This window comes from Carcharodon carcharias, chromosome 14 (assembly GCF_017639515.1).
Source record: "Carcharodon carcharias isolate sCarCar2 chromosome 14, sCarCar2.pri, whole genome shotgun sequence".
Lineage (NCBI taxonomy): Eukaryota > Metazoa > Chordata > Chondrichthyes > Lamniformes > Lamnidae > Carcharodon > Carcharodon carcharias.
The window spans coordinates 127539386-127567312 of NC_054480.1; the positions used below are offsets into that span (position 1 = coordinate 127539386).

Here is a 27927-nt window from a genome sequence, read left to right on the forward strand (position 1 = left end):
TGCCATTTTAACACTCCACCCTGCTCTCTTGCCCACATGTCTGTCCTTGGCTTGCTGCATTGTTCCAGTGAAGCCCAACGCAAACTGGAGGAACAGCACCTCATCTTCCGACTAGGCACTTTACAGCCTTCCGGACTGAATATTGAATTCAACAACTTTAGGTCTTGAACTCCCTCCTCCATCCCCACCCCCTTTCTGTTTCTTCCCCCTTCCTTTTGTTTTTTCCAATAATTTATATAGATTTTTCTTTTCCCATCTATTTCCATTATTTTTAAATCTTTTATGCCCTGCTAGCCTTTCCACCCCACTCCCACTAGAGCTGTATCTTGAGTGCCCTACCATCCATTCTTAATTAGCACATTCATTTAGATAATATCACCACCTTCAACGCCTGTGTTCTTTTGTTCTTTTGTCTGTGACATCTTTTGATTATCTGCTCCTATCACTGCTTGCTTGTCCCTACAACCACACCACCACCCCCCCACTTCTCTCCCCCCACCCAACCACCCCCGCCCCCGCCACCTTTAAGCAGCTTATATTTCACCCCTTTCCTTAGATTCACTCAGTTCTGCTGAAGGGTCATGAGGACTCGAAACGTCAACTCTTTTCTTCGCCGATGCTGCCAGACCTGCTGAGTTTTTCCAGGTAATTCTGTTTTTGTTTTGGATTGCCAGCATCCGCAGTTTTTTGTTTTTAACACTATAGTAAGAGGCTATTCAGCCCTTCGAGTCTGCACCAGCTCTTCCAAAGAGCAATCCAATTAGTCCCACTCCCCCAAAATCCCACAATCTTTTCCCCTTAACTGTTTATCTGAAACCCTTTCGTATTCTACTATTAAATCTGTATCCACCACCTCATATGCTTTCCAGGAAAGAAGGGGAGTCACTGGTTAGTCATCAGGTGGGAGAACTGACATTGGTTTCCCCACTCCTTAGCCAAAGGTATTGAGAACAATTCTAATCCACCTAGCAAATGCCAGCCAGAATTAGCTAATTCAGACATGAACCAATTAAAATCCCCAGTGGTAGAGAGCTTGGGGTCCCCTAGGTCCAAATTACCTGTTCACCAGGATGTTCAAATTATTCAGCTATTGCAAACCTAAAATATTAAAGAACCTTTAAAAAATTGAACTAACTTCCATTCGAATTAATCCATGCTACCTGTATCCACCATCTCCCTATGGAACCCATTCCAGAGATAGGCCACTTGCTCATTGAAATATCGTCTCTGCAGATTAATTTTGGATTGAACCCCTTCAAGAATGTGCTGTCCAGGAGATGTTGTCAATCATGGTTGACACTGTCAGAAAGATGGAGAAGGAACTGAATGAATTATCAGCAGGGAAGCTGTTTGAGGGGCATTACTGGGAGAGTAACTGTGCTCCGATGCTGCCATTTTTGTGCTACCTATTTTAAATTTATCTTTGTCCAGCCTAGTTTTTGGAAACAATTACTCAAGTGCAAGCTGAATAAACTGTGCCAGCCTTCCTGCTCCTGATCACCACTAGCCCCCAAATTGGAAAGTGTGTACATATACGTATTGAGCAAATATATGATCAGAATGTATCATCCCCTGTAGCAGAATAACCTGAAACATCCATCAGCTAGGGTCACAGCTGAAGAATGGCATCCTGAGTGTCTGCAAGAAGCTGTACCCCAGTGAAAACTAAGACCTTCAGGAGAGGAGGGGAGTCAAACAGGAGACAGTACAGTTTAATGTGACCAACAAAAGTTGGTGCCTTGAAATTACAAATTCAAAATTATTGTCTTGTAACTCCATGCCAGCAATCATTCAACCTAACTGTTGCAGATTTAGGGTTCTGCCTTAGATATTCACTTGGATACAGTAGGCTTGAGTACTCTTATAAAGGTATGGCCATGGTATCCATTATCTTACTCCAGGGTCATATGACCAGGAAGTGTAACAATTGTGAGCTGAACTAGATATTTGTGTCTTTTTAAGTGTGTCACAACCCTTGTGTGAGGTGATGTGATTATGGTTTCAATCAGATGGGCTTGGGTCAATTTGTCTTCGCTTAAAATACAAAATAACGAACACGCTGTATTTCCCCACACCAGTGAGTCATCTCGTTTGACTTAAGCAAAGTACAGTAACTGCTTGCCTTCTAACCTCTGAACAGTCTTTCCTGGGTCTGACTCTATCTCTGTTTTTAATTAATTTCTCAGAAAGGAGGCAGAGACTTCCTGACAATGGGGATGAGGTGTTATCGATTGCTGAGACAGGCTGACAAATTCCCTGTTATTTTCTATCTCAGGAGACTCACAATATTAAAGCTTAACTTATTAGCATTTTAACCATTTATTGTTTCAGTGCCCTTTTACAACAAAAACTCAAGCTGTATTTTTACCTCCCCCCTCCACCCAATTGGGGGTGGGAAGGGAGGTGGGCAGGAGGTAAAAATAAACCCGCCAGCTAATGTGCTTGTTCCTCAGCTCCATCCAACCTCTGGGCCACTTTTATGGAGATGGGATTGGGGCCAGCATGTGATACCAATCAGGTTCATTACAAGCCTAATTGAAGCCAATTAAAAGAGGCTGGCTGGAAATTTCCAAGTGCCTGGAAGCAGGAACACAGGGCAGACCAGAAGCCCAGTGTTCCAGAAAGGCTCAGAGACTCACCCTGCTTGCCTGGGTGCAGAAACAAGCCAAAGACCGCACTGTAGAAAGGTTCATTCCCCCCAACAGTGGTGACCTGGCCGCAAAAACCATTTTTGAATATAAGTTTGGGAAAAGATTCCTGCATATTGAAGCAGCCTCTCTCTTACTTACCTTCCAAGTTGGATGGCCTCTGATTAGCCCTCCAGCTTCAAAAGCCCACCCGCTGCCCATAATTGATGGGTGAATCTGTGTCTAGGCCAATTAAGAGGGTATCCCCATGAAATTCCAAATGAGTGACAGGGCTTGGGGCCTGGAGACGCCCTCGGAGGGAATATCCAGTCCCTCACGTGACTACACTTTGCTTTAAACACAGCATTCAAGTGCAATTCTTTCTCCAAATCTTTTCTGCAGAAAAAATGGTTAAAAGATTTTGAAGGCATGGCAGTGATAAACGCACAGAGGGAAAGGACACAGATCCAGAGATTGGAGCCAGGATCTGAGTGAATTCTAGAGAGATTGTTGCAGTCTCAGCAACAGCAAAACAAACAAGAGTGAAGCAGATCCCACCATTTGGGGAAAGGGCAGTTTACCCAACAGACCAATACAAACATGGGTGTTTAATCAAGGAAGCTGTGGTGATTCTAGGCCCTGAAACTGGGAGCAAGTATATTTGCCAGTGGCCAATACTAACAGCCAAGACAAGCCATCCTGAGCTTGAGCACTTCATTTTCAATAACGAGGTCATTTTGGACTTCATGAGTCGCACTGTCCAATTGCTTGTCTGAATTACCGGTATGACCTACCATTGGTCTGGTTACCTATGCAGGACTCCTGAAATTCCAAGTCCTTCCAAGGTGGCAGTGCTTTAAGACATTAAATTATTAATATTCCCGGCAGAGGGACTCTTGTTGGGTGCTGATACACATTTCATAAGCTCTTGGGTGAGATGTCGAAGGCTGGCAAATTAGAGCAGAGATGTTAATACATCAACATGAGCACAGATAAAGGCAGTCTTGTAAACGAAGAGGTTTTACCCAATGACACTCCCACATACACAACAGGGACCTGAGTACAATTTGCCAGAGCTTCCCCCAGCGCTTCTCCCACATCTGTGAGCTGACACAAGAAAAAGATTCTCATCTGATTAACCATCTTTCCTTCTATCATCCCAAGCATTCAATCTCTACCTCTAGTCCATTGTAACTTTTCTTTCATCATTACTACAGTGTTCCTTTGAACTTTTCTCCCTTGGTGTTTGCCTTGTCCAAATTCCCCCACCTTGCTCACCTTGCCTACATCCTTACTGTGCTGAAACCTCATTGAATCGCCTCCTACTCCAACTCTTTTTTCAGAGATTACAGAAACCACAAAACAAACACAGGCTCTATTTTTTCTTTCTCCTAACTCTTTAATTTTCTCTTTGTTTATCTGTTTACCTCTTCCTCTTTCTACTTTTCTTTGAGAAAGCAAAAGACAATTGGAACAACATGAAAAATAAATGATAGGGTAACAAGAGATTCACCGCACGGTAATTAATGACTGCCCACTTTGCTCATTTTTGTAAGAACCTTTCTCTGCCTTTCAAGAGAGATGGAACAATATTTGTGCAATAAATTTGAAAAATAACCTTTCTGCAACCTGCTGGTCATGATTCAAATGACACTAAAAATACCACAGACACGGCAGGGGTAGGATGATGTAAAATGTGACACCAGATACCCTGTGACCACATCACTCTATTGCAATACAACAGGGTTGACATTTGCACATTGGACAATGAATGGAACCTTTTTTTAGATCTGTTGCTGGATAGTTGCCAACCTGGAGTCCTGGACAATCTGGAGTGAACCTTGTTCTGATCTTGGGGTGCAGAGAGCTGGTTTGTTATTGTGAGCCTGCCCCTGTTTCTGATTGTGGGGTTGTCCACCTTTTATATTCCTCCCACCTTGCATTAAGTGTGCATCACAGAAATAGGTCATTCAGCCCAACTGACCGATGCCAGTGTTTATGCTCCACACGAGCCTCCTCCCACCCTACTTGATATACTTCTGTTTCTTTATTTCTCATGTGCTTTTCTAATTTATCCTGAAATGCAGGGGATTATTTAATAATCCTTCGAATGATTGAGTGTTGAACAGCTCCAGTTAGTTTGTAATGAAGGCACAAAGATCTTGGGGCTTGAACGATTTCAGCCCACAAAGTGTGGGAGATGAGAATGGAGCTGCTTTTGTACTGTTTAGCATTGTGCGGATTAAATTCCATGAGTGGCATGTTCCAGTCTGGGCAGTGAGTTCAGGCAAGCTATCCAACTGTGGAAGAGCATCTTAGCAAAGCTGATAGTGCCTCCACCCCAGTCCTATATATTAACATTGTGTGACCAGGATTACTGGATAGTGCTGAAGAACAATAACCCTCGAATATTCCTCCCCTTCACCCTTCATTCTAACCCACAGGGTTAGGACAATTGCTAACCCCAGTGAGATCAGATGATTCTGCATTGACCCTGGATTTGGAATCTGGGTACTGCTCTCTGTGTTAATGGATTCTCAGCTGATTTTGCATTTTTTATAGAATACAATTATAGAATGGTTATGGTACCAAAGGAGGGCACTTGGCCTTCATGTCAATGCTGGCTTTCTCCGAGAGGAATTTAGCTAGTCCTGCTTCCCGCCCTATTCCTGTCACTCTGTAAACTTTTCCTTCAAATTCTTATTCAATCCTATTTTGAAAGCCATGATTGAATCTGTCTCCACCACACTCTCAAGCAGTGCATTCCAGATCCTAACCACTCGCTGCATGAAAAAGCTTTTCCTCATCTTGCCTTTTGTTCTTTTGACAATCACCTTACTTGGTGTCCTCTAATTCTTGACGCTTCCACCAGTGGAAACAGTTACTATCTACTAAGTCCAGACCCCTCATGATGTTAAACACCTCTATCAAATCTCCTCCTAAGCTTCTCTTCTCCAAGGAGAACAGCCCCAGCTTCTCTAACCTATCCATGCAACTGAAGTTCTTCATCCCTAGAACAATTCTTGTGAATCTTTCCTGCACCCTCTCCTTCAAATCCTTCCTAAAGTGTTGTATCTAGAATTGGAAACAAGATTCCAGTTGAGGCCAAACCAGTATTTTATAACTAATTCTTTTAATTGATATATTTTTTTCCATTGGTAAAAATACTGTGGCTACAAGAGCAGGTCAGAGGCTGGGAATCCTGCAGAGAGTAACTCACCTCTCGACTCCCCAAAGCCTGTCCACCATCTACAAGGCACAGGAGTACGATGGAATACTCTCCACTTGCCTGGATGAGTGCATCTCCAACAACACTCAAGAAGCTTGACACCATCCAGGACAAACCAGCAACATTTGATTGGTACCCCTTCCACAAACATTCACTCCCTCCCGATGCACAGTGGCAGCAGTGTGTACCATCTACAAGATGCACTGTAGAAACTCACCAATGCTCCTTAGACAACACCTTCCAAACCCATGACCACTACCATCTAGAAGGACAAGGGCAGCAGACACATGGGAACACCACCACTTGGAAGTTCCCCTCCAAGCCACTCACCATCCTGACTTGGAAATATATCGCCATTCCTTCACTGTCACTGGGTCAAAATCCTGGAACCCCCTCCCTAACAGCACTGTAGGTGTACCTACACCACATGGACTGCAGCGGATCAAGAAGGAAGCTCACCAATTAGGGATGGGCACTAAATTCTGGTCTAGCCAGCAATGCCCACATCCCATGTATGATCATTGAAAACAAAAGTTTCAGAACTAGGAATACCCAGATCCTCTGCACCCCTGCTAGTGTTTGCCTTTCCACTCTGCCAATGACCATATTTGGAGAGAAGTTTGTTGCATTGGATATTTGGCCATGACAGGCAGCACAATCATGTCCTGACTCAGTAATGGGGCACATGGTCACACTTGGATAGAGGTCAAACACAGGACCCTGTCCAATTGCTTTTTGCCATTTTGGGCACAGGGTACTGAGGTTAATGGTAACCACAGGGTACTGAGGTTAATGGTAACCACAGGGTACCGAGGTTAATGGTAACCACAGGGTACCGAGGTTAATGGTAACCACAGGGTACTGAGGTTAACTGTAACCTCCATCTCCACTTGAGATCTTTCACCTCAGTACAGAATACAAGATAGGAACAAGAAGAGGCCATTCAGCCCCTCGAGGCTGTTCTGCCTACCATTCACTCAGATCATGAGTGACATCTATCTCAACTCTATTCACCATCTTTGCTGCATATACCTTGATGCCTTACCCAACAAAAATCCATCAACCTCAATCTTAAACATTCCAGTTGATCCCCCCAGCATCTGCAAGCTTTTTGGGGGAGAGAGTTCCATATTTCCACTACCCACTCTGTGTGAAGGAGTGCTTTCTGACATCACCCCTGAACGGCCTGGCTCTAAATTTAAGGTTCTGCCCCATTGTCCTGGACTCTCCCCCTACCCTGCTGGAGGTAATAGTTTCTCTCTATTGATCCTATTGTATCCTTTTAACATTTTAAAGACTTTGATCAGAACACCATCCAACCTTCTAAATTCAAAGGTATACAAGTCTAGTCTGTGCAACCTGTCTTCATAATTTAATCCTTTTACCCCCAGCATCATTCTGATGAACCTGCATGCAGAGTCTTTGAATATCTTTGAGACAGAGGTAGATAAGATTCTTAATAAACAAGGGGTAGAAGGTTACTGGAGATAGGGCGGGAGGTTACAATCAAATCAGCCATGATCTTATTGAACGACAGAGCAGACTCGAGGGGCCAAGTGGCCTACTCCTGCTCTTAATTCATATCTTTGTATGCTCGTACCCCCTCCAAGACCAATATATCGTTCATGAAGTGCTGTGCCCAGAACTGACAGAACCCAGCAGCTTGCTGGTCTGTTTGGTGAGCTGCTATTAGCCTGTGACACTTATACACAGGGAGTGACAAGGGAGTTTAGGGCACAATAATGGGATCAATCCTCTCATGCCACTCTTCTAGCGGGAAGCCTCGTTCAGCGGGAGGTTAGATCTGGGTTTAGGGCTACGAAATGGTATACCATTCTTTTTCTACCCCATGCCCCTATCAGTGAGGCTCCCCATTGAGCACCGCAGAGGAGGACATCAGTGGACAACCCCAAGAAGCGCCATTCGGCATCAGTGCGGTTAAACCCGCCAAGTTCCATTCCCTCCGTGGATCTTCCCCAAGTAATGAGCATGGCCTCCCGACTGATTGTCCCCATGCATGGCATTCCGAAGTCACCCGTAACATGCTAACAGTCAAATATATATTGGGAGTTAAAGATCACTGAGGGTGTTGTACAAACAACTTGAGCTTCGTGTAAATATTCTTCCACATCGCAGATGCCACTCCCCACCACCTCCATATCATTCAATTGCTTGAACTCAGTCTCACAGGTAGTGCTGATTGTGTTTGGCACAGGCTAAAAACCACCAGCCTAACAATGCTGATTTATTCCCTCACATACCCAACCCAGCCTCCCACGTACAAGCCTGGTTTAAAACAAATACTCTGGGTGTTTCCTGCAATGGTTGGGGGTACAAGACTGCATCATGAGGGGCTGAGGTTCAGACTCACCTCTCCATGTCTGCCTTTCCCTACCCAACACACCCCAAAACAATCTGAATTAATCACCGGGATCCCAGAGATCCTCAATGTGTTTTACAATAATAAATTCTAGTGAGCATGACTTTTTATTTTGCATGCACCTGCTGTGCTGAAAAACAAATCTTAAAAGTTCATTACACACTCTTTGTTTTGCTGGGTGAGAGTGCGTTTGTTTGTCATTTGATCATCTCATTAAAGATCCCCGTCCACAATCACCAGCTCCCTCCCTTCAGTCTTGGTATGTCGGGAGCCGAATTAGATTTGAACCTGGAGCAGGGAAGCACTTAAGACTCAGTCATCCCAGGTAGCTCGTTCAGATAGCTCTGAACCCTTTGCAATGATGCAGATCAAATACCACAGAGCTTACAACCTTTGAGGAATCAATAAATCTCGATTCAGTCAGCAAGAAAGGGCTGTCATCCACACACTTATCACAGACTCCCGCTTACCTGAGGAATTTGACAGGTTCAGTGGTTGCTGTCTGCTGCACAACACCGTGGTTTGTGTTGGCCATATCTTCGTGCAGTTGTCACTGTTCTTGTGTGGGGAGATGGGAAGGATCTGCTGGGTCCTGATGCTGAGGCTGTGAGGCTGAGAGCTGCTGCCAGACTCTGTGCCTTCAGTGATACAGTGATTTGTCATTCAGTACCCTAGCTCATTGGCTAGCAGATCAGCCAATCAGAAGCATACTGCCTTCAATAGACAGGAAAGAGATTGGCCTGAAGCATAAGCATATCAGGATAGGCCAGTGCATATGTATGTGCATGTATATGAGTGTGTGTGTGTGTGTGTGTGAGAGCATATGAGTGGATGTGTGTATATAAGAATGGGTATGTACATGTGTGTATGTATATGTGTGTTTGTATGTATATGAGTGGCTATGTGTATATTTGTGTGTGTATGAGTGGATATATGCATGTACGTGTTTGTGTGTATGTCTATGAGGGGATATGTGCATGTATGTAAGTGTGTGTGTATATATGAGTGTATATGTGCTTGTGTGTGTGTATATGAGTGGCTATATATGTGTGTGTTTGTGTGTATATATGAGTGAGATATGTGTGTGCGTGTGTAAATGAGTGTGTGTGTGTGTGCCCGCATGTATATGAGTGGATATGTGCATGTATGCCTGTGTGTCTATCTGAGGGGATATGTGCGTGCATATGTGTGTATATGAGCATGTGTGTCAGTGTATATGAGTGGATGTATGCATGTATGTAACTGTCTGTGTGTGTGTGTGTGTGTGTGTGTGCACGAGTGGACATTTGCACGTTTGGGTTGAAATGTGGATGTGAGAGTATGTGTGCGTGGCTTTGTGTGTTTGACCATGTATGTGTGAGTGTTTGTGTGTGTATGTTTGTGAGTGTCTGTGTGACCATTTTTGTGTATGTGTGTGAGGTTCCTGATTAAATTAATAGCTAGGACCGTGTGAAGTGTCTCGGAGAGATCGGAGATCTGCCATTCTAAACTAAGAGCCATTCGGCACACCAAGATGAAGGGCTAAGATCAGAGTGCAGGGTGCTGCCAAGCCTAAGAAACAAAATGGAACATGAATGAGGCAGATAAGGAATTAGTGATTCATTGACGGCAAGCTTGGATTTTAAAATCTTGTAGATTCTGGGTGAGGGAAGAGTGGGGGAGCAGAGACTCTCTGTGCTCTTTTGAAGGAGTAAATTAGAGGAGACAACAGAGCCAAATCACCATTTTTACACAATGAAAAGGGAGGATGAAGAATGTGTGAGAGGAAGATAGGGGTTGCCAACTCTCCAGAATTGCCCTGGAGTCTCCAGGAAATTAAATCTGGAGATGTTACATTCTCCAAATGTAGATCTCCAGGATACTGCTGCCCAGGACAAAAATCATAAGCATTGTTAAAAATGTATTTTTTCCATTTACTGTTAGTTACAAAAATATTAGGGAAAGATAAAAAATACAATTGACTGAATGGGAGCATTGGATGGAAGATGAAATCTTCAGGAATACATCTGACCAAAGTTGGCAACCCAACAGATGAGACAGGGAGAATGTTTTGCTGAGGAGAATGAGACATAGGAGCCTGAGAAGAGTGTAAATGAAATATCGAAGGAGGGACGCTCATTCACTTCACTTCATTCACATGGCTTTCACTTCACTCAAATCGATTTGAAGTTTACAGAATGCTTATGAAACATGTAAGAGTGTGCTTTGTGAATCAATTTATTGTGTTTGCATCTTTCTGTTACCACATTTCCTCTTTTCCAAATCCTGAAGCTGCAGGTGCACAGGGGCTACTGCCTTATCCCCAGACCTCAGGCAAGTGATCATTCTTCACTACTAAGAGTAGACAATGAGTGTTGGCAGGATATTTGTCCTTGTGAAGCATCACTAGCTGACTTCAATGTAACCCACAGCTCATCAAGAAACCAGAATTGGAGTGCAGTTAACTCAGGGGGTTGTAGGAGATTAGAGATGGAGAGGGATTTGAAAACAAGCTTGTTACACTGAGAGCAAAGGTCAGTGAACACAGCAGATGACGCATGAACAGGACTTTATGCGAGTTAGGATACAGCCAGCAGACTTTTGCAGAAGCTCAAATTTACGGACTTAGACCTGGGAGGTTCCTGCTGTACCAACCCAGGAGTATCTGATGTGGACATTGTAGAGGGAGCTTTACTCTGCATCTAACCCCGTGCTGTCCTTGTCCTGGGAATATTTGATGGGGAATGTAGAGGGAGCTTTACTCTGTATCTAACCCCGTGCTGTCCCTGTCCTGGGAATATTTGATGGGGAGTGTAGAGGGAGCTTTATTCTGTATCTAACCCCGTGCTGTACCTGCCCTGGGAGTATTTGATGGGGACAGTGTAGAGGGAGGTTTACACAGTACCTAGCCCGTGCTGTAACTGTTCTGGGAGTGTTTGATGGGGACAGTGTAGAGGGACCTTTACTCTGAATCTAACTCCATGCTGTACCTGCCCTGGGAGTGTTTGATGGGACAATGTAGAGGGAGATTTACTCTGTATGTAACTCTGGGGTGTACCTGCTCTAGGAGTGTTTGATGGGGACAGTGTAGAGGGAACCTTACTCTGTATTTAACCCTGTGCTGTATCTGTCCTGGGAGTGAGATTTCCAATTTGTTTTGGAGTCAGGAACTTTGGCCAATTAGATTGTGAATGGCTGACACAAATTTCACTGAAGTGATTTGAACGTTGTCACTCTGCCCTGGATTTAAACCGATGGGAAAGATCAGCACCCAATCCTAGCCCACCAGACAGGCTCCTACCTTTCCTATTGTTATAGCCAGACAAGTTGGCGGGATTGTTCAATGTTCAGACCCTGTTATTCACCTAAATCTGCTTCACTAATTGTGACATTGGCTGTCTTCACTTGCGCAGCAAATCATGTGGCTAAAATTAACTGGCCTAAGAGTTCTGTTATGAGACACACCCCTTCAGGCTCTCTGTCATAGGCCTCATGTTCCATCACCCATGTAGTACTCTCACCCAGAAGGAACCCATCATGCCTGTACTGGCCAAAGAAATGCCATAGAGCCTAACCTCACTTTCCAGTTCTTGGTCCCTCTAGGTTACATCGCTTCAAGTGCATATTGCAGAACTTTTTAAATGCGATGAGGCTTTCGGCCTCTACCACCCTTTCAGATAGTGATCCAGATCCCAACCACCCTCTGGGTGAAAAGGTTACTCCTCAACCCCCTTCCAATCCTTCTACCAATTACTTTAAATTTACATCCACTGGTTATTAAACTCTGCTAAGGGAAATAAGCTATTTCTATACACTTTGCCTGATTTTAGACACCTTGATTAAGTCTCCTCTCGGTTTCTTCTGTTACAAAGAAAACAACCCCAGCCTATCCAATCTTTCCTCATGCTAAAATTGTCCATTCCTGGCAACATCCTTGTAAATCTCCTCTGTACCTTCTCCAGTGCGATCACATCCTTCCTGTAATATGGTGACCAGAACAGTATGCGGTACTCTAGCTGTGGTCTAACTAGTGTTTTATACTGTTCTAAGATAACCTCTTTGCTTTTATATTCTGTGCCTCAGCTAATAAGGGAAAATATCCCATATGCATTCTTAACTACCTTATTTATCTGTGCTGCTACCTTTAGGATTTGTGAGCATACACTCCAAGGTCCTTCTGTTCCTCAACGTTTAACAGTATCTGACCATTTATTGTATATTCTCTTGCCTTGTTTGTCTTCCCCCAAATGCATTACCTCACATTTGTCTGCATTGAATTCCATTTGGGAAGTGGGCGTTGCTAGCGAGGCCAGCATTTATTGCCCATCCCTAATTGCCCTCCAGAAGGTGGTGGTGAGCCTCCTTCTTGAACCGCTGCGGTCCATGTGGCGTATGTACACCCACAATGCTGTTAGGGAGGGAGTTCCAGGATTTTGACTCAGCAACAGTGAAGGAACATTGACATATTTCCAAGTCAGGATGGTGACTTGAAGAGGAACTTCCAGGTGGTGATGTTCCCATCTATCTGCTGCCCTTGTCCTTCTAGATGATAGTGGTCAGGGGTTTGGAAGGTGCTGTCTAAAGAGCCTTGGTGAGTTTCTGCAGTGCATCTTGTAGACGGTACACACTACTGCTACTGTGTTTCAGTGGTGGAGGGAGTGAACGTTCATGGATGTGGTCCCAATCAAGCAGGCTGCTTTATCCTGGATGCTGTCGAGCTTCTATTGTTGGAGCTGCACTTATCCAGGTAAGTGGAGAGTACTCCATCACATTCCTGACTTGTGCCTTGTAGATGGTGGGCAGGCTTTGGGGAGTCAGGAGGTGAATTATTCATCACAGGATTCCTAGCCTCTGACCTGCTTTTGTAGCCAAAGTATTTATATGGCTAGTCCAGTTCAGTTTCTGGTCAATGGTAACCCCCAGAATGTTGATAGTGGGGGATTCAGCAATGGTAATGCCATTGAACATGAAGGGGCAATGGTCAGATTCTCTCCTGTTGGAGATGGTAATTGCTTGGCACGAATGTTACTTGCCACTTGTCAGCCCAAGCTTGGATATTGTCCAGATCTTGCTGCATTTGGACATGGTCTGCTTCAGTATCTGAGGAGTCGCGAATGGTGCTGAACATTGTGCAGTCATCAGCCTTATGTTGGCAGGAAGTTCACTGATGAAGCAGCTGATGGTTGGACATAGGATATTTATCCCCTAATTGTCATAACAAAACAGATTATCTGGTCATTATCACTTTGCTGTTCATGAACTCTTCAGTTCTAATAAAAAAAATCACAGACATGAAACGTTAACTGTTTCTCTTTCCTCAGATGCTATCAGACCTGAGTATTTCCAGCATCTTCTAACTAAGTTTTTCTTTCTGTACTTTACCTAGCAGTGTTTCGATAGACAGATTAATCTCTGCTTATAGGATTTAAACAATACAATTCTGGAGATGTAGGGCCTTTAATTAGAATGCAGTTTAGTAGCAGTCCTTGTACAACAGCTATCAACAAAACATTGAGCAACAAATCGGATTGAAGGTGAGAAATGGAAGGTATATACTGACCTCTCATGGAGAAGAAAGGTATAACTTGCATAATGCAATGATGGGCATGAATTTCAGAAAGATTTGCTTTTATATCAGGCCTACTCACATCTCAGAAACATCTCTCAAGGTGTTTCACATAAAATTAGTTGCTTTCAAATGCAGTGACTGTTATGTTAGTAAATGCAGTAGCCACTTCACACACAAGATCCCATAAACAGCAATGAGTTGAAGACCTAATTAATTTATATTGAAGGAATGTTTGTCCAGACATTAGGAGAACTCTGCTCTTCTTGGAAAAGTTGCGCGGGCTCTAAGCCAGTGGTTTTCATAACACTTTTGGAAGAACACCTTGTAAATAATGACATGCTCCTCGGTACCCCTTGTAAATGGTTTCATGCTCCCAGGTACGATCCCCGCCCCCTCTATATACCTGACAAACTCCCCTGAAAATGCTGGCACTCTCCTTGGGACCTACAATTTACATAACATAAGAACCAGGAACAGGAGAAGGCAATTCAGTCTGCCCCGCCATTCAATACGATTGTGGCTGATCTCATTTTGGCCTCAACTCCAATTTCCCGCCCTCTCCCCGTAACCTTTCAACACGTTACTAATTAAAAATCTGTCCAACTCCTCCTTAAATTTATTCAGCCTCCCGGCAATCGACTGCACCCGGAGGTAGTGAATTCCACAGATTCACGACCCTTTGAGAAAAGCAATTCCTCCTCATCTGAGTTAAATCTGCCACCACTTAGCCTAAAACTATGGCCTCTTGTTCTAGAATGCCCCACAAGGGCAAACATCTGCTCCACGTCTACTTTGTTTATCCCCTTTAGCATCTTATATACCTCAATTAGATCTCCTCTTATCCTTCTAAACTCTAGCGAGTATAGGCCTAAACTGCTCAATCTCTCCTCATAAACAAGCCCCGCAATTTCGGAATCAATCTAGTGAACCTCCTCTGAACCGCCTCCAATGCAACAAAAGACAACTGTTTCTCTGAAGAAACTCTCATACAGGAATCCTATCACCACCAAGAATCTCATTTGTCCTAGTTTGAACTACAAGCTAAGTTGCCAAAAGAGTCCCTTGAGTAAATGGATGCAAGCTGCGACACTGAAACGTTGCATTGACGTGTCGGCCTACATTAGGACTTTAATCCCTTAAGCGAGTCTGAAAACTGGTAGCTTTCTGAGCTGGGACAAGAGTGCTACCAGCTGAAGTTGATAAGCACATTTGAAACCTGATGACACAATCACTATTCACAACACCGATAGTGGTGAGTAACTCGCTGTCAATCACAAGAGGCAAAAAAAGCAAATTGCTGGAACAGAGCTAAACAGCATCTCACAGAAGAGGGCTCAGGATTCCCGGGTGTGACTGCACAATGCGTCATAGCCGACATGGAACATCTTTGCGATGCTTAATGTGTTGTACATTTCCAGTATTTTCTGTACAGGTTACAATAATGTGGATATGTGACAGATTAATAACTCGAGGTCGGAACAATAAACTAGAGAACAGGAGCTCAAATCCTGCCAGGGCGATTTGAAAATTTAATATCTAAATATTTCAAAAGGTAATTCCTTCCCAAAGGTCCAGTGCAAGTGTTGGCATCCTTCTGCATAATTTGCCCTAAATTTGATTTTCAATAGTTAGATCCTGTATCCCCTTCTCCTGAAGTCAATGTTAAAGAAGTGATCCAAATTTACCATACCCACTACTCCACTTTTAAAAACCCAAATTTCTCCACTAATTCCTCTCACTTCAGTCTGTCAGGTATTTGGGGTGAATCTCTAACCTTTTTCCAGAATTGCTTCTGAATTCAAAAGATTCAATGGCCAGAGCTGGGCGCGGGGCTCGGGGTGTGAAGGGGCCAGAGCTGGGCGCGGGGTACGAAGGGGCCAGAGCTGGGCGCGGGGTACAAAGGGGCCAGAGCTGGGCGCGGGGTACGAAGGGGCCAGAGCTGGGCGCGGGGTACGAAGGGGCCAGAGCTGGGCGCGGGGTACGAAGGGGCCAGAGCTGGGCGCGGGGTACGAAGGGGCCAGAGCTGGGCGCGGGGTACGAAGGGGCCAGAGCTGGGCGCGGGGTACGAAGGGGCCAGAGCTGGGCGCGGGGTACGAAGGGGCCAGAGCTGGGCGCGGGGTACGAAGGGGCCAGAGCTGGGCGCGGGGTACGAAGGGGCCAGAGCTGGGCGCGGGGTACGAAGGGGCCAGAGCTGGGCGCGGGGTACGAAGGGGCCAGAGCTGGGCGCGGGGTACGAAGGGGCCAGAGCTGGGCGCGGGGCTCGGGGTGTGAAGGGGCCAGAGCTGGGCGCGGGGTACGAAGGGGCCAGAGCTGGGCGTGGGGCTCGAGGTGCGAAGGGGCTCAGAGTGTGGTCTGACCAGATTTCTGTTCTGCACTGACCATCAATTAATGAGTGCTTAACCTGCTGAATTTCCTTGATGTCAATTTTATTCTTTGTTATTTTAACACCATGTATGTGCTTGACACTTGTCCCAACTAATTTCTATCAACCATTAGTTCCCTTCACTGATGCATTTCATCCAATTCATTTTGAAGATTCTGAGCTGCCTCCTGACAAATGAACAAGAGGAGAAACAGAAACCCATGCTCTGAGCGCTACATTTTCACAATATATAAATCATACTCTTGCTTCAGTTGATTTTTTAAAAAGTCCTCCACAGGGTCCCCAGGAACTTTGAGACAGAGATGAAGTTCTCAGCTCAGTATTTACTGCTGGAGATCAATTTGACAAAGGATTCCTTTCAGAACTAACTCCACTTACAGTTCCCACATGCAGTCCTGGTACAACCACAGTGACAGGGCCAGTACATGGGACGAAGTCTACTACAGAATGGTGGATCCTGGCCATTTCCTGGTTTCTGCGAAAAAGTCTTTGTTGGTTATATAGCTGAGGGACAAATTACATAGAATATACAATACTGAAACAGGCCATTTGGCCCAGCTAGGATGTGCTGGTGTTTATACTCTATGTCTCTTTCCATTACATCTGCCTCACCTCAACCTTTCAATAAATCTCTCTATTCCCTTTATCCCCCCCATACACTCACCTAGTCTCTTTTTGAAAGCATCCAAGCTATTTGCCTCAACCTCCTCCTGTGGAGGAGTGTTCAACATTCTAATCTCCCTGAAAAATTTTTCGATTTATTAACGGAATTTATTAGTAACTATTTTGTACTTATGGCCCCTGATTTGGATTCTCCCACATGTGGAAACATCTCCACATCTACCCCATCCAACCCATTCATAATTCTTAAAGACCTCCATCAAGTGTGCTTGAAGTCTTCCCTTGTCTAATCCATCTTTCGGATGAGACATTAAGCCAAACTCCTGTCTGACATGGACATAAAAGATTCAACAATTCCGAGAAAAGCAGAGGGAATTTACCCCGGTATCCTGGCCAATAATTATCCCTCAATCAACATCACCAGAATACAGATTAACTGGTCATTGTGGGAGTTTGTGCGCACAATTTGGCTGCCACCTTTCCTGTATTTCCTCCATGACTACATTTCAAAAAAGTACTTCGTTGACTGTAAAATACTTTGGGGCTTCCTGATGTGATAAAAGGCACAATCTCTCTTTCTTTCTTTTGACACAGATTAAACCAATTTCTTAATATAGTGCAAAATGAACACAGGAAAAAAAAACAAAAACAGCTTCCAAAATACGTACATCAGATTTATTAACAATACCACACTTGGAACAAGAGTTCTTGCGAAGATTATCTTTATGGAGCCAAAGGTCAGATCCTTGCTCAAAGTCCTCACACGGCATTCACACATACCACTGGAATCCGATTTTTGCTCGGAGATATTCCTCCTTAGGTCGTAGGTTAAACAGCTCCTCCACCGAGGGCGTGGACCAGCGATCAGAGTTGTAAACACTCTCACCAACCTGTAACAGAAGATACAGCCACAGTGTTACTTACATCAAAATAAAACTCCCCACACCCCACCCTTACTTCAATCAAACTAAGTATATAGCTGCCTTGGAGGGAGTGCAGCAGAGATCCACCAGAATGGTACATCAAGGGTTAAATTATGGGGACAGCTTGAATGAATCAGGCTTGTAACTCTTTCTGGAGTTTAGAAGGTTGACAGACAATCTAATCAAGGTATTTAAAATGTTCATAGGATTTGATAGGGAGAAATTGTTTCCACTAGTGCAAATAGTTAAGAACAAGGAGACATAATCTTAAAATAAGGCTGATCAGGAGCAAAGTCAGGCCAACTTCTTGGCTAGTATCAAGGAACTTAAAGAAAATATGAGTAAATTGAATTGAGTTACTGATCAGCCATGTTCTAACTGAACGATGGATAGGCCCAAGGGGCTGAATAGCCTCATTCCCGTTGCAAAGATACTCATATTCGGTGCTTCCACTACTTCAAGCAAAGATGTGAAAAACCACCAGCCTGCTTCAACAACTTCCTGCAGCCCTAACCTTAGAAGATTGTCCTGTACTTCATTTCCCATTCTTAGATCATCCTACATTACCAATTACCTTAGGACTGTCAGTCCACAATCTTTGGGATGGGTTGAAAGTCACAAGACTAACTGCATGCGACTGTTATGATCAATACACAGAGGATGTTTTCACTGCATCAATCTGGGCTGGTTTTAAACCAAAGTCCCAGAACTAACATCAAGCACCTAACTTGTTACCCCATTCGAGTCAGGAATGTGATAAAATACTCTCCCCTTGGGGTTGCACTCACTCAAGAAGCTTAACATCCAGGCCAAAACAGCCCACCTGATGGGCACCCCATCCACCATCTTAAACATTCACTCCCTCAACCACCAATGCACAGTGGAAACAATGTGTAACATCAACAAGATGCACTACAGCAACTTGAGATTCCTTCAATAGCATCTTCCAAACTGCGACCTCTACCACCTAGAACAAGGGCAGCAGACACATGGGAATACCTTCACCTCCAAGTTCAGCTCCAAATCATGCAGTTTCTTCAGTCGCTGGGTCAAAATCTTGGAACCCCCTCCCTAGCAGCACTGTGGATGTACCTACACCAGATGGACTGCAGCAGCTCACCATCACCTTCTCAAGAGCAATTGGGGATGGGCAATAAACGTTGGCCTTGCGAATGACACCCATATCCCATGAACAAACTAGCACTACCTTATTGTTTTCTCATTACAAAGAAAAGCAAAAGGAAATGAGCCCTATTTACCTTCCAGCCTGGAACATCCTTCATAATTTTAGCTTCTTCCTCAAGATTCTCCCTTAATAGGCGCAGAGTCCTTAAAATAAAATAGTGACAAAGATTCAAATGAAAAGCAAAGCAGGAGAACAGAATGACAAATTTCAACAAAGTTTTTTTTTATTCACAGAGACATAAAAACATTTGCAGTCAAATTAGTATCTTCGTTGCTACAGTATTTCTTTAAATAAATACAGGATTTCTAGATATTCTTTCACCTAAGACTTTAACAGAATCAAAACTTCTCATTCTGGAAAAAGCTACATAAAGTTGTCTGTTTGTAAAAAAAACAGACAGAAGAGCATAAATACAAACTTTGTGTCTGGCCTTGTGACCTATTTATAGTCAGAAAGTGAAAATCTAATTGGAAACTGTTTCCTCCTTATTATTCGAGGAATAAAACACTACATGGACTGCAGCAGTTCAAGAAGGCAGCTCACCACCACCTCAAGGGCAATTAGGGATGGACAATAAATGCCAGCCTAGCCAGCGACACCCACATCCCGTAAATGAATTTTAAAAAAACCATTAACCCCTCCCATGTTATCCCATCCAATTCTCCCTGGTCATTGCCATGCCTCCCATTAATCCCATCCCATCCCTCACAGAAACGATCTCTCCAGCCAGTGTAACTCTGTTGGTGGGCTCCCATTACTTTCTGCTGTTTTTGCTCTGTCAACACCCTTCCTCCACCTCCACACCACAGCCGCCACCATGGAAGCTGCAAGTGCATCACATGCTCCAGTCTCTGCCTGCCCCACATGCGCCAGCCACCACACCAGCCATGCCACTTAAACTGACCAATCAAAACAGTCCGGGCAGGCAAAAACAAGTGTTATTATAGATTCTACTCATTGGTACTACTGCATTCATCTGCAGGTGTAGATATGGAAGAGTAAGGCCATTCAGCCCTCTTGTGGGGGGAAAACCTTAGAAGTTCATAGCTCAGAAGGAAGCCATTTCACCCATCATATCCATGCCACCACTTTTCTAGGTCAAATCAAAACTGATCCGCTCTCTCCCCACACTTTGTCTGCTTCAAACATTCATCCACTTTTCCCTTAAAAAGTGCATTGGTCTCTGCCTCAAACACTTCTTCTGGTGAAGTTTTCCAGACTACCAAACAATCCTCTGTGGAACTGAACTTATTCTAGCCCATCTCCTCACTCAGTAACAATTAAAGCTAACATGACTGATCATTAATCAGATCATTCGAGAAGCAGGGCTTTGAGCAACTAGGTTACTGTATGCATGCAAAAACTGTCCCACAGGTCCTCATCCTACATCTATCGGGGAGCCTGCTGCTGGAAACGAGATTAAAACGTCCAGTGGGAACAACCTTTAAAAACTTTACTGAGGCCATAGCCTCCCAGTGCACTGCTTATTGTATCACACAATCTGGCGTTTCTTAGAAATTATACCATAGCTGTAAATGTCACTTTGTCAAGTAGTGCACATTTTATAGACTTTTAATATAAAACGCTTGGCGATTTTGAGCTGCAACGTACAACTGACAAGCCAAGATCTCCAAAGCAACAACAATTTGACTCTTACTGATCTAAATTCGTGTTTACTTAATAATTAGACTCTAACTGACCCAAGCCTGTGTTTACTTAACACTAATTAGACTTTGTGGCTCTAAAGGGATCCATCTCCAAACAAACACATTTTGCGACACCTCTCTAACTTGCCTCCTATCCTGTTCAGCATGCAGTAGAGGTAGCAATGCTACACGGGCTTCCAAGTCTTCAATTTGGAGACGCCTGGGAAATAAAAATACGAAACAGGAAATGTGACCAAAAATGAACGCAGGAGAAAGATTTGTAAAACCTGAAATTAAAACTGGTTAATGAAAACAAAGTAATTTATCATTGTGGAAAAAACATAAAATTAGATCTTAAGATGCAGCTTTCACTATGGGAATGACATGGCAGGAAAATGAAGCAAGAATTTGCAATTCTAAAGCATCTTGCACAACCTCAGGATGTCCCAAGGTGTTTTTACAGCCAATGAAGTACTTTTGAAGTGAAGTCATTGTTGTAATGTAGGAAACAAGGCAGCCAATTTGCACACAAGAAGATCACACAAAGAACAATGTCAGCATGCTCAGATAATCTGTTGGCCTTTATTGCAAGGGGTTTGGAGTATAAGAATAACAAAATTTTGCTGAAATTGTACAGGGTTCTGGAGTACTATATGCAGTTTTGGTCTCCACATTTAAGAATGAATATACTTGCAGTGCAGACAGTACAGTGAAGGTTCACCAAATTGGGCCCTGGGATGAGGGGGCCATCCTATGATGAGAGGCTGAGTAAATTGGGCCTATATTCCCTAGAGTTTAGCTCATTGAAACCTACAAAATTCTGAAGGGGCTTGATGGTGTAGATGCTGAGAGTGCTGAATGGCCTTACACCTCCATGGGAGTCAGGGAATCTAAAACAAGGAGGCACAGGATAAGGGGCTGATCATTTAGGACTGAGATGAAGAGAAATTACTTCACTTAAAGGGTTGTGAATCTTTGGAATTCTCTACCCCAAAGAGTCATGGATACTCCATTGTCGAATACATTCAAGGCTGGGATAGACAGATTTGTCTCAAGGAATTAAGGGATATGGAGAGCAGATAGGAAAGTAGACTTGAAACCCAAGATCAGCCATGAACATATTGAATAGTGATCTGTCGAGCCTGCTCTATAGAGTTTGCTCCTGATTCTATTTCTTGTGTTCACCATCATCTGTCATGTGCCATCCTCACACATTCACTGTAGCTCGTCTGCAACTGTTCTGTGAGGTCCATCATCCAACTACGCCTAGGTCCTCCCTTCCTTCTGCTGTCCTCCACTGGAGCTACTGAACTCTAAAATCATTTAACAGGGAATTGGATAAGTATTTATAAAGGAAAAATATAAAAGGAAACAAGGGAAGGGAAATGGGATATTTATAGCTGGCTGTTGAAGAGCCAGCACGGGCAAGATGGGCCAAATGGCCTCCTCCTGCGCTGTAATTTCTAGGAGTCTATGCTGGTTGAGGGATAAATATTGGCCAGGACACTGGGGAAAATCCCTTGCTCGTCTTTGAAATAATGCTGTCCAATCTTTTACATTAACTAAATTTAATGTTTCATCCGTGGAACAGATCTTCGAGTTGCTAACTGCAAAATCTAACAACTCTGATCAATCTGATAGAAATAGCACCCCGCTACAGAATGGACATAAATATAAATGGAGAAGGTGGAGCAGAGAGTCACTATAAATGAAAGATTATGGTTATGAAGAGATTAAAAGTTAGGGCTTTTCTTTCCACTAGAGTTGATGAGGTCTTCGAGGTTATAAAAGATTTTGACAAGGTAAATAATCCCAGTCTGCTCCCCTGATCAGTGAGACAGTAATATGGGCAAATGGTAATCACAAAATCAATTAGGGGTGTTTTAGAATGTGGAATTCTCTGCTCAAATTGCTGTTGAAGTATAATCTATAATGTCTTTTTAAAAAGGAGATACATAAGTTGTTTGAAAAAGATGAATATTAAAAGATTAGAGGTGACGAATAGACTTTGATCACAGTAAATGACTCACATGGAGAAACCACCTGGAATATTCTATCATTTCCCAAATTGAAGGTTTGTCTTCAGGCACCCAAAAGAGGGCAGAATATCATTCACAAGCTGCCAATTCTGGATTTTTGACACCGGTTAGTGGATTTCATTGAATGGGCAGCACAGAGGCAGACCATTCTGTGCACATATACCTACGAACATACAAAATAGGAACAGAAGTAGGCCATTTGGCCCCTCGAGTCTGCTCCACCATTCGATAAGATCATGGTTGATTTGTTTGTGTTTTGCATCCCACATTCCCATCTACAACCCCCCCACCCCCCCGATAACCTTTGATTCCCTAACAAAAATCTATCGATCTCAGCCTTAAAAATATTCAGTGACCCCACCTCCACCGCCTCTGGAGGCAGAGAGTTCCAAAGTCGCATAACCCTCAGAAAAAATTTCTCCTCATCTCTGTCCTAAAAGGGTGACGCCTAATTTTAAAACAGTGCACCTTAGTTCTGTACTCACCCACAAGAGGAAACATAATTTCCATGTCCACCTTGTCAATATCATTCAGGGTCTTATATATTTCAATCAAGTCACTCTTCTAAACACTCATTTTCCAGGAGAGGTCACCAGAGAGCTATCGGAAGTGTGAATTCATAGGACCTTACATTCAGAGACCATTCAGCCCATCACGCCTTTGCCGCTCTTTGAAAGAGCTGTCCAATTAGACCCACCTCCCGACCCTCTATTTTCCACTTACACCCACCTCGATAAAACCTTTCCTTTTCATGTCCTGGCAGGTTTTTAACTACTCCCTTGCCCAGAGACTTTTGACTGCTATCTGTGCCGTGGCTGCAATCAATGAACAGCGCATACTATAAAAAATATCAATAGAGACAGTGTGAAGGCGTGGGAAGCTTTCAGAACACTTCTCCAAAACCAACAGTCAGGAGAAAAACAGAGCCAGGTTTTAACTTTTAAAATTAAAACATGCAACTGTTTTAATTAAGCCAAGAATAAACTACCTCAGACACCAAGTGCACAACATACCTTCTCTCCCTGTTCCAACTGAACAGCTTCCAGTATCCAAAGAGTAAAACTCCGAGTCCAAGCCCAAACATGCTGTAACCTATTGGGTGCAAACAAACAGATAGTGATTGCAATGTGACAGACAGAAAATACTAAAAATAACTGGCAGCATCCACAGAGAGAAGCAAAGTTAATGTATCAGGTTGATGAGCTTTCATCAGAACTAGAAAAAGTTTGAAATGTAACAGGTTTTACACAAGCGGAAAAGCAAAGAAAGGGGAGAAAGGACAAAAGGGAAGGTCTGTGAGCGGGTGTTAAGCAGAAGAGGTTAAATGACAAAGGGGGTGATGGTGCAAGACAAAATGAGATGGCAATGGGATAATGAAAGAAACAAAAAGATGAGGCTAAAGGAGGTGTACATAGAAATAGCAAGAACACCACCAACAAGCTGCCATCTGAAAAAAATAAGCGCAGTGATTAGGATCTGAAATTGTTGAACTCAGTGCTGAGTCTGGAAAGCGATAAAGTTCCTAACTGAAAGATAAGGGACTGTTCCTCAAGCTTTCTTTGAGCTTCGCTTTTTAAAACTGAATTCATATTCATGGTGAGATTTGGATTTGTATTTGCTGAATTATTAATTCAATTCTTGACTTTTTGTTGATCTCTTTCAGGTGAGTAGGCCCCTCCTTTCCACTCTACCGAGGCTCTTCGTAATTTTATGCATCACAATCAAATCTCCTCCCTCAGCCTCCTCTGTACCAATGAGCAACCCTAGCCTATCCAATATTTTCATATTGCTAAAATTCCCCATTCCTGGCAACACTCTTGACACCTTTCCTAGTGCAATCACATCCTTCCTGTATTGTGATGACCAGAACTGTACACAGTGCACTAGCTGTGGCCTAACTAGTGGTGTACATAACAACAGCTTAGATTTGTATTGTGCCTTTGTTGCAATAAAACATTCCAAGGTATTTCACAGGCGTATTATAAAACAAAATATGAAACTGAGTGACACAAGAAAATATTGGGTCAGATGACCAAAAGCTTGGTCAAAGAGGTAGGTTTTAAGGAGTGTCTTAAATGGGAAAGCAGAGAGGTGTAGGGAGAGTCAGAGCTTAGGGCCTAAGCAACTGAAGGCACAGCGACCAATAGAGGAGTGATTAAAATTACAAGGCTGGAGAAGATTACAGAGATAAGGAGGGGCAAGGGCATAGAGGGATCTGAAAATAAGGATGAGAGTTTTAAAATCAAGGCTTTGCTTCCCGGGAGTCACTCTAGGTCAGCGAGCACTGGGCGACAGGAGAACGGGACTTGGTGTGAGTTAAGGCGCACGCAGCAGAGTTTTGGATGACCTCAAGTTTACAGAGAGTAGAATGTGGGAGACCAACCTGGAGTGCAGTGGAATAGTCAAGTCTACGGGTCATGAAGGCAGGATAAGGGTTTCAGCAGCAGATGGGCTGAGATGGGGGTGTGGGGGGAGCTGGGAATTGTTAGGGAGCTAGACATCGGTGTTTTTGGTGCTGGTGCAAATACAAAGTTGGAAGCTCATTTCAGGGTCACGTATGGCTCCAAGGTTACAAACTGACTGGTTTATCTCAGACTGTTGCCTGGGAGAGGGATGGAGTCAGCTCGGGAACAGATTTTGTTGTGGGAACCAAAGACAATGGCTTCATTCTTCCCAATATATGACCAAAGGAAATTTCCACTCATCCAGTACTGTAAGTCGGACAAGCAGTCTGATAATTTAGCAACAGTGGGGGAGTCGAGAGAGGTGGTGGTAAGGTAGAGCTGGGAGTTGTCAGTGTACATGTGAAAATTGGCACTGTGCCTTTGGACTAGTCGTGAGGGGCAGCATGTAGATAAGAATAGGAGGGGCCAAGGATTGATCAGTGGAGACACCAGAGGTAACAGTACAGAAGCAGGAAGAGAAATCATTGCTGCTGATTCTCAGGCTATGATTAGATAGATAAAAATGGAATTAATTGAGAACAGTCCCACCCAGCTGGATGACAGTGGAGGGTGTTTTTAGGAGGATGGTGTAGTCAACCATGTCAAAATGCTGCAGGTCAAAAAGGCTGAGGAGGGCAAGTTTACCTTTGTCACAGTCAAAAATGCTATTTTTGTACTGTGAAAGAGGTGGAAATCCGATTCAAATGTGGAATTCCAGGAAAGATGGGAACAGATTCATGATGCTACAACACGTTCAGAGACTTTAGAGAGGAAAGGGAGCTCGGAGATGGGATGGCAAGATCAAGCGTTGTTATTAGGAGGCGAGATGATGGTGGTAGGTTTAAAGGTAAGAGGAACAACACCCGAAGAGAGAGAACTGTTTACATTGGCTAACATGCAGACAAGGAGAGGAAGTTGGGTGATTAGCAATTTAGTAGGAATAAGATTGAGAGAACAGGGGGTGGCTTTCATGAACAAGACGAGGTCAGAGAGGGCAAAGAGGGAAAACGGGAAATAAATTAGAGAAAGATGTGAATTCAGGGCTAGGGCAGAGAACACACAAGAACACAAGAAATATGAGGCGAAGCAGTCCATACAGCCCATGAGCCAGCTCTGCCATTCAATAGGATTGTGCCCGATCTTGGGCTTCAAATCCACTTTCCCACCTGCTACCCATATCCCTCAATTCCGAGACACCGAAAATCTGTCTATCCCAGCCTTAAATGTATTCAATGATTGAGCATTCACAACTCTCTGGGGTGTTGAATTCCAAAGATTCACAACCCTTTGAGTGAAGAAATTTCCACTCATCAGTCCTAAATGATCAACTCCTTATCCTGAAACCGTGACACCGTATTTTAGATTCCCTGAAACAATCTCTGTGTCTACACTATCAAGCCCTCCCTCAGAATCTTGTACATTTCAATGATTTCACCTCTCATTCTTCAAAACTCCAGAGAACATAGGCCCAATTTTCTCAGCCTCTCATCATAGGGCAACACCTCAATCCCAGGGACCAATTTAGTGTACCTTCACTGTATTGCCTTCTTAAAAATGGAGAGCAAAACTGTACACAGTATTCCAGAGGTGGTCTCACCAAAGCCCTGTACAATTGAAACAAAACTACTTTATGCCTATACGTATCAAACATATGACTTAGAAGGAGGAGTAGGCCATTCAAGTCTGCTCCACCATTCAATAAGATTATGGCTGACCCGATCGTGGACTCAACTTCACCTTCCTGTCCGCACCCCCCAACCCTCATAATCCTGACTCCATTGTCTATCAAAAATTCTATCTAACTCAGCCTTGAATAAATTCAATGACCCTGCCTCCGTTGCTTTCTGGATAAGAAAATTCCACATACTAATGACCCTCAGAGAAAAAAAATTGTCATCTCCATCTTGAAGGTGAGAGCTCTTTTTTTTAAAAAAAAACCATGTTCCCTAGTTCTAGTCTCTCCACGAGAGAGGAAACGTCCTCCCCATGTCCACTCTATCAAGTCCCCTCAGGATCTTATATGTTTCAATAAGATCACCTCTCATTCTTCTCAACTCCAACGGCTATAGGCTCAACCTGTTTAACCTTTCTTCATAAGACAAAACCCTTCATCACTGGAATGAGTTGAGCAAACCTTCCTGGTTCTAACACAATTATATCCTTTTTGAAATAAGGAGAGCCTCAGATTGAGGTGCACATTAAAAAAAAGCAGTAATATTAGAAGATATCATAGCATAACCTCCCTGCTCTTATACTGTACTCCAGGACTCAACCTCTAAAGGTAAGTATTCTGTATGCCTTTTTAATCATCCTGATCTACCTGTCCTGCACCTTTAGGGATATGTGGGCATTCAATCAAAGGTCCCTCTGTTCTCTACATTTTCCCATTTGTCATGACAAAGTGAGGTTGATTTAACAGTTAAGATGCTTCTTTTTCCATCCTACCTGACAGACCCCTCCTGGGGAGGTTCCTCTTGTAATCCACAGGTCCATAACCCCCTGGAGGGGGCAAGTCCTGCTTCACCTTGATAGCCGCCATCTTCTTAGTTCAACTTCCGGCCCGGCTAACCGGAAGCCCCGCCCTCCCTCGGCTCTGATTGGCTCGCACTGCCAACAAGCTGTCAATCGGTAACCAGCTCGTTCTTAAAGCAGAGTCGCTCCAAGTTTATTTCTGTTTTTATTTGGTCCAATGATTCATGTTCCGTTTACAAAGTATTGCATTTCATTTAACGCAGTATTTGTTTTTGCTTAAGTCTGTTATGGGAACCAGCAACCATTTTAGTCTATACACAGAAATAAATGCAAATTTTTAATAAGGTGGACTGATGTCACAAGATTGTTACAGCACAAAAGGAGGCTATTCGGCCCATCGTACCTGCACTAGCTCTCCAAATGAGCAAT

The 27927-nt window shown here is 43.6% G+C and overlaps 2 protein-coding genes across 3 annotated transcripts in view; both read right to left on the minus strand.

The window, feature by feature from the left end:
- The window catches only part of yjefn3 (YjeF N-terminal domain containing 3), a 124441-nt gene extending 115670 nt beyond the window's left edge, over positions 1-8771 (minus strand). Inside the window, exon 1 of the mRNA XM_041205538.1 lies at positions 8707-8771. Within this exon, the coding sequence (XP_041061472.1) occupies positions 8707-8771 (65 nt within the window). The remainder of the gene's footprint in view (positions 1-8706) is intronic.
- An 8678-nt stretch (positions 8772-17449) lies between these two features.
- Positions 17450-27609, minus strand: ndufa13 (NADH:ubiquinone oxidoreductase subunit A13). Of its 2 annotated transcripts, XM_041204681.1 has the most exons (5): positions 27472-27609; positions 23596-23674; positions 20692-20763; positions 18971-19040; positions 17450-17678 (listed from the first exon to the last, which is right to left on the minus strand). In XM_041204681.1, exons 1-5 carry the CDS (start codon positions 27563-27565, stop codon positions 17559-17561), a joined length of 435 nt encoding a protein of 144 aa, XP_041060615.1. In that variant the 5' UTR covers positions 27566-27609; the 3' UTR covers positions 17450-17558. The 2 variants fall into 2 exon arrangements, with proteins under 2 accessions (XP_041060615.1, XP_041060616.1); XM_041204682.1 differs by lacking the exon at positions 20692-20763.
- Between the last annotated feature and the right edge of the window lie 318 nt (positions 27610-27927).

What these genes read in the sequence shown, in the direction of transcription:
- ndufa13 (XM_041204681.1), bottom strand. Translation starts at nt 27,565, where the DNA reads ATGGCGGCTATCAAGGTGAAGCAGGACTTGCCCCCTCCAGGGGGTTAT. An exon ending in CCCCAGGAGGGGTCTGTCAG is followed by an intron (nt 23,675 to 27,471) that starts GTAGGATGGAAA and finishes TGCACCCAATAG; the next exon opens with GTTACAGCATGTTTGGGCTT. An exon ending in AGGATGTTCCAGGCTGGAAG is followed by an intron (nt 17,679 to 18,970) that starts GTAAATAGGGCT and finishes CTTCTGTTACAG; the next exon opens with GTTGGTGAGAGTGTTTACAA.